This window comes from Anas platyrhynchos, chromosome 3 (assembly GCF_047663525.1).
Source record: "Anas platyrhynchos isolate ZD024472 breed Pekin duck chromosome 3, IASCAAS_PekinDuck_T2T, whole genome shotgun sequence".
In the NCBI taxonomy this organism is placed as follows: domain Eukaryota; kingdom Metazoa; phylum Chordata; class Aves; order Anseriformes; family Anatidae; genus Anas; species Anas platyrhynchos.
Window position 1 is genome coordinate 107,709,578 of NC_092589.1, and position 12,185 is coordinate 107,721,762.

At 37.1% G+C, this 12,185-nt stretch overlaps 1 protein-coding gene across 2 annotated transcripts in view; it reads right to left on the reverse strand.

The window, feature by feature from the left end:
• Positions 1-10,025: 10,025 nt before the first annotated feature.
• Positions 10,026-12,185, reverse strand: part of NBAS (NBAS subunit of NRZ tethering complex) — a 177,912-nt gene continuing 175,752 nt past the window's right edge. For both annotated transcript variants that reach the window (XM_027455253.3, XM_027455251.3), the window contains one exon: positions 10,026-10,800. In XM_027455253.3, the coding sequence (XP_027311054.1) occupies positions 10,525-10,800 (276 nt within the window). In that variant the 3' untranslated portion in view covers positions 10,026-10,524. The remainder of the gene's footprint in view (positions 10,801-12,185) is intronic.

Here is a 12,185-nt window from a genome sequence, read left to right on the forward strand (position 1 = left end):
TAGGGTAGACAGCCAAAAAACAAAGTAACCGCACAACTACTCTGAAATTAAAGGCAATTTTTACACAAAAATAACTTAATTATCTCTAAGCATCATACAGCATCTTCTCTATGCTTTATGCACTAAATTCTTTAAAAGAGGTAGAAAGACCAGCCAAAGGGGCTATTGTTCTCTTCTAGCACATCTCTGAAGGGAGCAGCTACAACCTGTCTGAAGGCACATTTCCTAGTGGCTGCTCTAAAAGAGAGCTGCAGGCTGGCCCAGCATCAAAGTCCCTGAACATCTCTGGACAGCCACCTTCTTTTTACTTATAAACTCCACAAATAGGAAGATGCATGCATAAATATAGTCTTAGAAAAAAAAAAAAAAAAAAAAAAAGATATTGCATCTTCCAGAGTCCTTGGAGAAAAAGAATATGATTCATATCTTGGTTAGTTCTGCTATTTTTGTTAAAGCTACATATCCCCTTCATTGGAGTGTAGGATTAAGTCCTTTCTCAGATGATATTTCAAAAAGTGACTAGCAATAATGCATCAATAAATTTACAGTTACAGTTTTGAGACATTGACTCTAGTTTACTACCAAAAATTAAGCAATCTGAAATGTCATAAATTGTGACCGTCCATCTCTGTGGACAGAGGAGTGGTAACAAGTGTTAACATTCTTCAACCCAGTAAGGAAAAATTACACTGAAAGAGAACAAGCAACCATAATGTCCTCCTTCATTTGCCCCACAGTTTGTTTTTTAAAGCTCACCACACAATCCACTAACTGCGAAGAACACACAAGTGAAATTTCATCCCATAAGGTCAAAATCTCAAAGTTACAAATGTATTGAGCAATGCAAACTGATTTGCAGCTTTTAAGAACTAGAAAAGCTGCCAGCTCCGAGAACTGAAAGCTAAAACTCTTGGCATCAAACACCCCCAAAATGTTATTTCCCACAACAATGCTAGTCTCTAGTAGAAGGAAGAGCTCTCAGTTTAAACCAATCTCAACAGTAAAGTAGAGCTTTGAGATGCTGGCTGCCCACCACCACCTCCCGTGCAAGGTCAGGCAACTCTTCTCAGTAATCTTCAGTGGCAGCTCTGTAAGCACCAGAGGATGTGTTGTTCAGACTTATCCTAAGGATGCCAGAAATTATACTACTCTTTTCACTGCAGTTATGGTGCTGTTTTATCAAGACATATTTCTCTGGTTAAGCCTTTGTAGATCTGAAATTCTGTAGAGCTAGAGAAATAGCAGAGAGGTGTTTAGGATTAAAAAATCCAGTTTACTGATTTTTGTTCTTCTGCAGATTTAACCCTTAATTATTGAATCATGATTAAAACCAGAAGCTACAATAGCTACAACCAGAAGCTACAACTAGTAGCTACAATAACTAACATAGTAATGAAAGGAAGCCTTCTCAAATATGATGTTGGTACGAATTGGTATTCTCTATGATCTATAGGACAATAGATCAGAGTGCTATTGGGAGCGAGGAAGAATTTACTCCACGCTGTCAAAGGCCTCTCCCAACTGCATAGAACAGCATTTAAACCCTTGCTAAAAATCATATGCCATAAAATGGCATGAAAAAGTGACAAGAAGGATGCAGAACATTGTCAGTGTTTTAGGTCACAGCAATAGAAGAGGATTTAACAGTGGGAGTTGATTCTGTTTGCTGTTTCATTCCACTGTTAATAATCCTCTGGACCTTGAGCCTTTTCCAAAAGGTATTGGATACACTGAGATTAGCGAACACCTGAATGAACTTTGGAAAGTGATCCTTGTACTTCAGGTCTGAAATTTAACAGGTTGAGCTACAGCTCTGGGTATATAAGAGCCTTTCAGTCTTCAGAGGCATTACTCTACAATAAAACCAAAACTGTGCCAAAACATTGGCACAAGCAAGATCTGTAATCTCTTTCCTTATATATGTAACATTTTTACTTAAGAGTACAGAAAAAAAAAAAAAAAAAAAAAAAACAACCAACTTTCTAAGTGAATAATGCTCATCACATTTAAAGCAGGATCTTGCAGTACGAAGAAGTTATCACAAACACCAGTTATTTTTAGAGGCCTTGTGTGGGCAACTAAATTGTATTTTATTAGCCTTTCATGGAATTAGATGTAAACATGTTGTCTTTAAAAGTTCCTGCAGTTAGAAAAGTGCTAAATGCAAAAGTTATTTTACTTTAGCCTTCTTTTATCCAATGCTACCAATTTTACGTATAAATATGATTACAGAATGTTAAGAAGAATAAAAAAATAAAAATGGAACTACTCTTTCTGGCTTCAGACAGGACTGATGGCTTTAATGGACCTCTGCAAACTACTCTCATGATTCGGAGATAAGTCTCTCCCTGTTTTTGTTTGTTTGTTTTTGTTTGTGTTATGTTTTGTTGTTGTTATTTCTTCCCTACTCTTTTGACCAGATCAGGAGAGCAGAGTGAAACACTAAAATACCAAAGGTAAAAATCAGTGCCAAATAAAACATTGATTGACATTTACCAAAATCTTAAGAAATACCATGTTTTCCACACCCCCTTCAGGAAGATATTGAGAAAGCCAAATCTAAATATCTATTTATAGATACTTGCTTAAGGCTAACAGTGATAAACCTCCATTTCCTTTGGATGAAAGAGTCAGATTGCTCAGATTCAGGACATAAGGAGAACACTGACATTTAATCAGATGTGGTCTGCCCTCCCTAGCCTGTAGTATTTTCCCCTGCTAATTGGCACATAATACCAATCTTTTGTCTGAGCAAAGAATCATTGGCTAAAAGTAGTGAAAGAAAGAAATCCAATTTGACAAACAAAATTAAAAGGACATCTTCAAATTGGTATGGTACACATTGGTAAGGCCAGGCAAACGCTGGGCAGAATTTATGCAAATATGATGCATACGTTACTGTGATGTGCTCGTTACTTTCTCTGAACACCTTGTCTTTAATACATAGTGTTAAAATTATGTTGCAGGGTCACACAGGTACAGTGCTTCCCAGTTCGAGTCTTTACTGGGGCCTCCAAAGACTACTGCTGTAATAAGTACTGCCCTCTACATGTCAAATTATCTGAAGGAATCAACAGCTTATTTGTAGAGCTGTAATTAAACAGTTGGTGACTTACAGGTCCTTTAATTCTTTTACATGAATTGCTCTTCTCCATAAACAGGATACTACTCTAATTCCTCTCCAGACCAAACTTTTCAAACTCCTGAATTACATGTGTTAAATATAGTATTTTAGAAAATCCCACAGCTAGAGCGTCATCTGTTTGGTGTGGTCATTCTTCCATCATTATGAACAATAGAGATCTAAACAACAAAAAAAAATATTTTCTTGGGAGTTTCCCCCCTCTGGAGATCTACCAAGTCATTGAAGGGATGCAGGTTATGCCTGGATATGAATCTAACAACAACCCAATACTTAAATATTCAGCCATCTCGAATCTTCAGCCATCTCAAACTGGACCTTACTTCATGCATGAAGTCATCTCTCATGATCACTCTTGGTGTTTTTTGGCACTTATGTCCAACAGTTTAAGAAATTGCCAAAAACAGACAAAATGCATCTTAAAGAAGGATGGTTTTGCTAAGGAACAGCTGCAGCAATTATAGCTCCAAAGTCCAAATTGGCCTAGGTTAGGTTTTGCTTCACTTTTCTCTAGAATGTCTTTATTAGGAATAACATTTAAAACAGCACTGTGACAAACATCCATTAAGCACTTAAATGAATGGAACCAGTCTCATCATCACTTGCAGAATTGTGCCTTAAACTGCAGTCCCAGTCCCTTTTGACAATTACACGGGATACTGCCTATATATCAAAGCATTCTGTTGAAAGCTGCATTCAGATACTGTTGTGCCTTGTTTCCTTTGCTGCCAGAACCAGCGCAGATGGTACTACCAGATTAATTAAAATCACCCCCCGGTTTCATGCGCAGTTTGCGTTCTGTATTGTTCTCCCATTTAGACTAAACTCCTTCTGCTTATTTGTTTTCAAGCATTACTTTTTATTTTTAAACAGCATACATCTGCTTTGCTCATTAGAATAAATATTTTACATGCACATTATGCAGATAAAGACTCTTGCAGAAAGAGACTGCCAAGCAGTTTTCTGTATCTGGGTTGCAAATGGTGTTGGGCTATAAATCAGAGCTTGTGCGAAGCTGGTTGCACTGCTCCTGTGCCTCGTAAGTGAGGGTGGGCCAGGAGAACATCCAGTGCCATGGTATCAGCACAGCCTGGCAGAAGATGCTGATTTCAGAGGGAGAGGAATACAAGGGAAGTGGACAATGCAGTTTTAATGTAATCACATTTTTTATGCTAAGGTTTATACATACTTACTTTCACTGCTAATACCTCAGGTATTTCCACTAATCATTTCCTTCTTTTTCCTCATAAAATGTGCACCAGGACTACTATATATATAATTTTTTATTATCTCTGTTTTGAGAAAATAACCTGGCTTGTACCAACTACTGCCAAGGAACATTTTGGCATTTTGTCTCTTCAGAAGAATGAATCTGCTCAATACTCAGCTTTGCTGGAGCTAGGCATGCTGACCAATGACTGAAACAGGTATTTCTGCTTCTAAGGCTATTTCAGTAACAACTACATATAAATTGATTGTACATTAAAAATAATAATCATAAAAATCACTGTCATGTATCTGCTATTGATAAGTGATAAAGGAAGAGGTGTTTGGTGATGAAGTAGATGTGCACCAGGAAAGCTGTTACGGTCTCTGCCACCCACTGTCAGGTAGCTTCAGGAAGTACATACAGACTCATTTTAGGTAGAAATGCTGACCAAGTTGTCGGATATGTTGGACATACCTCAGAGTTTATCTTCTATTTGCACAGCTTAGTGTATCCTAAGAAGGTTCAGTCAATAAGGAAAAATAGCACAGTCATTAGCATGAGGACCAAGCCATCCTCTTTGTTAGCTGATTGCAAAGCTAGTGAAGAAAGAAGACAGATAAAATTTATCACTATAAGAAGAAATCAAAGTAAATAGGATTTTCATGTTTCTGAAGGTCACAGTAGTCAGAGAGATTTAGAGAAGGATTTTTTCCTATGAGTTCTTTGCTGTTTTAATTACCTACTGAAGATACTAGTTGTAGATAAGAAAAACAACTCTACTGAGCTCTAAGAAAAGATGAGGCCCAGCAGCTATGTTGCTATAGGCTTCCTGCTCTGCCAGCTCATTGACTGGAAACGCTGCACTGCATCTTCACCAAGGGCAACAGAACCACCAAGGACAGGCACATGAAAGTTTAGGGAAGTGAGCTCTTGTGGAGAATGGAGCCATTTAACCAAGCCAAAAGAGCCTGCCTCTGGCCATTGATAGGACCTTCATCTCCATTCCTGCTTTTATACACATGCCTCATCTTCAGCAAAATGAGCCAGCTGCTTTCAAATACAGGCAGTTGTTGAAGAGAATCAGGTTTACTATTTTGTGTCTACAGAAGGGGGCTAATAGTAAAGGTGTCAGAGCGTGCTGATGGAGACATGCTTTTGAGGAAGAATGACATCTGGACGAAAACCTGTTGAGTCTTTATGAAACCTGCTGGTTGGGTGATAAACTGGTAAATAGTCCCCAGTTTGTAACTGCAGGATAATGTACACAAGAAAAAAAAATACAATGAAATAAAATAAAATAAATAAGCTGTAAAAACATATAATCTCAGACGACTGTAGAATGAGAGCTCAGGGTCATAACGAACAATCCTATGCAAACTCTACCTCAGGTGTTCAGTAATAGTCAAATAATCAGACTGAAAAACATTTTTATGCCACTGTATGAAACTTTGGAGTGTCTGTAACACTTAACATATATACATACTGAATATAAAAATGATACAGAAATGAAGAGGCGGACCAAAGGGCATATAGAAATGAGTTAAGTACACTAGGACTCAGTACACTGGAAAAGACATAACTGAGTATGTCAGAAGTCTATAGAAACGGGGTGAAGAGCCATTTGGTTTTTCACTTTTTTTTTTTTTTTTTTTTTTTTTAATTTTTTGAGGCATCGATTGAAACAAATGAAAGTGTATAAAAGGAGGTGGCTCTTCCACTAGAGAGGTTTATGACAAGTTGAGTATAGAGATCAAGAGACAGTTTTTGGGAAAAAAAAAAAGCCATACCACCATGGAAATGAGACAAGCCTCAGGGCTTTACTAAAACTCTCTCTTAAAAATGCGAGAATATAGGAAACTGAAAATCTTTAAGCAGCAGGTGTGACACACATGGTGGGCAATGATGCAATAATAAATCTGTTTTTAAAGACAAAACTTCTAGTTTTGTGTTCATTCCCTTCTTTCAGAATCTATCATCAGTAAGCATGATAAACCAGTAAGCTGGTAGATGTTACTTGCTGTGTTTTGCAGTGAAACGTAACCCTAGAAAAATCCTTGCCTTGGCTCCCATTTCCACTTCCTTCAACTGTCATGGCCCCATGGATGTTGCCGGGCTCCTGATGTGTTCTCCAGCTAGAGTCTTCTTGCTCAGGTCCTACCCACTGACAGGTGAAAGCAGGCAAAACCTTAATTTCCTATGTGCTTCATCCTGTGCTTCTGTAAAAGCAACACATTCCCACATTCTTTGGGAGACCTTGCAGGGCAGAAACCTGCCTTCATTCCCATAAACAAATGGCCCAAGGTGTCACCTAGAGCCCTGTTTTGTTGTAATAGTTAACTGCATGCCCCTTTGTGAAACTTGACCTTGCACAGTGTACTTGCCCAGATCGCTGTGTTTCAAAGGGAAAGTAGAGATAAATAAAGCAAGCTTGAAAAATGACCATGTTTTTCAATTGCAGGAGTTTTACCCTTTGTGATGAAGGTATCCATATTCTATGGCCATCCTCTCAACATCTTTTCACAGTGCAAAACGCCAAAAACAATAAATCACAGAAGGGATCACTATACAAGGAAACTAAATGAATCAAATGTGGCCACCCTGGCCACTGAATTGCACTGTTGTTTATGAATACAGAAGTGACCCCTCTGTAGCTGGTTGCAGTGACATACTTACAGCTTCCAGTGGAGAAAGAAATTGTGAACTGTGATCTTTCTTCTTGAATCTCTTGAATCTAGTTCTGCTTATCCACAAGGAAGGTGATGGATTTGCCTGCTTTCGAGCACCTACCAAGCAGCAAAAAGCTCCTTGAAGATGCAAGCACTATCAGTGCTTTTCAGGCAAAAAAGGATTAATTGCCCTAGAAAGCATTGCTCCTACAGATACAACCGAACTCTTTATTCATGTACTTCTGTCAGCATAAGCATCTCCAAGTTTATATTTGCACAAAAATAAATAAACAAAAATTACAAAATAAAACTGCCTCTCAAACGCCAGTTCAACTCTTTTGTGTTGTGTTGGTTTTACTTTGTGTTAAATACTACTAATAATACCACGGTGATTTTCTTAACTAAAAGAGAGAAAAAAATCTCCCAAGTACAACAGCACTTGCTAGTGTTATCTTGGTCACTCCCAGAGCCTCAAATGTAAAACATTTTGTTCTATCACTATCATCCCGAAGATATAAAAAGCTAGCACTGGGATACACATATCCTTGTTATGTGCCTCTTCTTTCATCTGTTTTTTAATTTCTATTTTACTTTAGAAGATATATTAATATGGGCTAATCAGTTTTGGATGTATATACTAAAATTGTTCATTACTGATGCAAGTTTTGAATACAGAATAAATCAGGGGTAGCTCTGGCTAGAAGGAAAACATTTATCATGGATTTTTAACACCAGCAAAACAGAACACAGACAGAAGATCAATAACACTCATTAGAGCTTTATCTACAGCTCAGCTCTGAAGTGACACTAAACACTAACTTTTCATGATCCTGAAAGAGAATAGTCAGAAAATCCAGCTACAAACTTACCGACTAACCTGAAAACAAAACAGACCAAAAAAGAAAACATCATTAAATATAGAAATATCTTCTGTGGAATAATTCAAGGTTTTCTTGCTGGAGGTATGTTTTGCAGTTTATCTGCATCTGCTGATTTCCAGTTACATTTCATTTTAAGTTTTTCCTTTCTTTTTTCTGCAATTCCAGTATACTTTGCTGTGCTATTTTGAGGCTCTTGGGACTGTTAGTGTAAGAGAACAAAATTAAAGCAATATACCTGAATTATATACATTTGAATTTAATATATATATGGTACATGGATGAGATAACCTTCCTTAAAACACTGAAGGACAGCTGTGAACTGCAAGTACAAAAAAAGTTAACAATCTCAAGAATTAAAGCACTATTAAATATCTCATTAGGAATGCTAAAGTAAGGTGTCAAGGCAAACATCTGAGCAATTTTCACAGGCTGTTCAAGCTGATGCAATAATACAGATCCCAAGTCAAAGATGATGCTAGTAAGTGTTGGTTGTGGTTCCACAAATATATAATCATCCATTACTAAATCCTGAAGCCTAGGAGAGAACTCAGTAATATAAATTTGTTACAAAACAGTTACTTAAAGCTCTTAACCCACTCCTCTCCTTTCTTTATGATTCAAGCTGACATTTAGGAAAAACAGATTTAGAAACTTCTCAGTATAGTCAGCTCATTACTGCATTGCACAATGAAGGGCCTGGCTACTCTAAAAATCTGAGAGTTCAGAATCCATACCTGAACTGGCTCCTTCTATTACCGTTAGGATTTGCTTAAACTCCTGTAGAGTGTTCTGGAACCCAAGAGAGATTATTTATTAGCAGGGTGGCAACCTGACCCTGAGCTCCCTTTGCAGATTACTACAGTCCTATTTGCCAGGATTTAAATCTTTCCACAGCACTGAGTATAGAGACACCCAAGTCATTAGCTGAATACCAGCCCTGGCCAGCACTGGAGATTAACTCAGTCCTGCCTGAGACCCAGGCAGCACCAGGCAGCTGGGCATTGGCCATAATGCTCAAATTTCAGTTCTGAGATCCCTCTGCTGGCTTGAACTCTCAGCATTTATCGTCATGTCCTGTGAAGGCTTGGACCTGAGCTAGGCTTGGAAACAGTAAAATATACTGGCACTTTACACCTACACTGAATTTGGACTACTACAAGTATTAACTAAATTCATCACTAGTGTCTGTAGTCCAGGTGTAGTACATTCACTTAAGTCAGCTATGAACTGAAATCACTGCACTAAAAGGTGATTTGTTTGTTTTCTTCCAGTTCTTCTTTTGAATTTTGTTTTGCTTTTAGAGGAGAAGACTGTGAAGGACCCCATAGTGGTGTTTGAATACCAACAAGAAGGCAATCCAGCCAGTGGAGCCAGGCTTTTCACAACATGCATGGCGGGAGAAGGAGAGATAACTGGCAGGTACTGAAACAAGACAGTTTTAAACAAGAAGGTATGTAAAAAAAGCTTTTTTTATGTAAAAAAGCTTTTCAACATGGGGACACAGACTGCCTGGGACAGAGTTGCACAGTTTCCACCCTTAGAGGTTTTTAGACTTGACTGAATAAAACCCTGAGCGACCTTCTCTGACATTAAACTAACACTCTTTCAATGAGGAGGTCGAAACCCTAGATATCACTTCCAACGTGTTATACTATGATCCTACAGTGTTTAAAGTTTCTGTGCATTATTACATCAAAATTAGATCTGAGCACAAAATTAAAGATTTACAGATTCATTTTAACAAGAAATTTCTATTAACATGTGGAACTTCAAAACCTTCAGATAGTACAGACAATGTAATAAACAGACAATGCCCTTGATAAAAAAAATGCAGAAAACAAATCAGAAATCCTTTGACTTACTAAGATAGAAAGGCATTTGGAAATTGTCATGTCTTGGAAATATTTGAAAAGTACATTCATAATAGGTATAAATAAACATTGAAAATTTGAGATGGGGCTTCCTAATTGTAGAGAAAAATACTTCTAAAACTAAAACAGTCCACAAGCATAAAAAATTTCTGCTTGTTCCTATGAATAAACATCACTAAGAAGAGAAAGGAATTTCAGAAAAAGCGGGTAAAGAAAATATTTAGCTATCTAAAAGAAGGAGAAAAAGAGAGACGATAAATGCAAAATATTTTACTTATTGCAAACAAAAGCTGTGGCAACAACATTGCACAATACTAAATTTTAAGGTTTTGAAATTCTCAGAAATTAATTTTCATTCTGATTTTTTGCTCCATATATCTTTGTATTTTTACATTAGTTTTACATTATGACAAAAAGTAAATTACTTACAGAAATTAAGACAAATTGTATATAACCTGTCAGATTATTAACGTTTCATTTACATTGTCAGTGTAATCATTTAACATTCTTCTCCTTTATGAAAACTTTAATCATATGCAATGTTTTGCTAGTATGTAACAAAATTACACTGTCCACACCAATATATTTTTTTAAACATTACAAGTATATAGGAATCCACCGTTAGTGTGCTGTTTGAACTTTCTGCAAAATGTAGGCAATGATAGCTAACTTTGTTACTTTACTGGAACAACAAATTCTCCCTTTTGTAGATATCTCCAGAAGAAAGACAGAGAAATCTATAAATCCAATGTTTTTAGATCCAATGCTGAATAGCCTGGAGAGCAGTAGTAAAAGTCCTGAGTGCAGGATGAGTTCCTCGATGAGACATCAAGAGAGACCCTGCCTCTGCACTGAACCCTGCTTCTTTAAGTTGTTTTGCTACTTCCTCTACATCCCAGCCTCCTTCTTCCTGGTTAGCCAGCAAGTGGTCAATAAGGTGAGGGTAGAAGGCAGTAGATATGCACTTTACCACTAACTTGGCATTGAGGAGCAAGGAAAGTAGTTCAGCATCACAATTGGAATCATCAACCTACGAAGAATGAAAAATCCATAGTAATTAAAAATGAATTACCCAATACATCCATCAACCAGAACATGCCATGACTGCTCTATCTGCACAGTGTGACCTTGAAAGCAAGATGATAGAGTACTTTGAATGGATTAATAGCAGTAATACCTACTTGCTATATTTCAGAATACGTAAAGATGCATCTTTAGCAGTCTCTATTGCTTTAGTATAAATACTTGACCTGCATGAAGTTAAGGGATAAGAATGTTTAATAATGGAGCTAGAATTATATGAAAAGGTTTATTGAGTTTTCATAGGTTCTTAGTCCCCAGTGCTGAATGGACCACGCCACTTACCTCCATATTAAAAAGGACACCCTGAGGAAGGTCAGAGCAGAATATGCTACATTTTGGTCATTTTCATTAATATACTATATTACATTCCATACTGACGACATTCTCAGACTCAAACATATTTTCCAGAGTTTCAGCACTCACAACAAGGTCTAGATTTTCAGAATACAATGTATTTTTAAGATTTGGTGCACACAGTTGCTATTTCTGTGAGACACCCTAGATGCCTCAGAAAAAAAAAGAGGCTATTTGATACATGAGAGCACATATTCTCTTGAAAATCTGGTCTATTGTTTTACAAATAACACTGCAGAACACACTAAATTCTACTTCAGTTCATTTTGGAAGTCTTATATAAGTCTTTTCTAGGTTTCTTGAAATGCAGTGTTTTAATCAGCTTAGGTGTCATATCACTTCAGGAAGTGCAATAGAACAATACACGTAACACAAAAAGGACTAAAGAAGTGGTGGACAATAGTCAACGTGACTGCATCCTATCAACTTACAAATAAAATAATTAAATCCCTATATTTACAAAGCAACTCTTCAGTTTTAAAGAAGTCTGTCTGTCTAGCCATTGTTTCATTTTCTATAACAATGACGTATTGTTTTACATGTCTCATACTAACATACCAGCAAGTAATAAAAATCCTGTGATTTGGTACTACTTGAAGACCAATTCAGCAACAACTGTTGACTTACCACAGGACACAACACTGACATTTGATGGTTGAATTTAAGCAATTTTCAATCTAATTATCATCACAAAGCACTTAATCCTGATACTTTTCAGACATGTAAATCTTCCTTGCCTTCAGACATGTAAAGTTTCCTTGCCTCTGTTTCAGTGCAAGCTAAAACAGCACAGAGCTTTGCTTCCTCTTGTTCATGCGTAACAGGCGGCATGCAAACCTTGCCCCCCTCCTTTACCACGAGCACATTGTAACAGGCACTTCGTGCTTATAACCCAGTTCTCGCTTCCGTGAAGTTTTCACTACCACTGCTCAGTGAGATGTAACTATCAATTTACAGGACATTTTGCAGTATTTATTT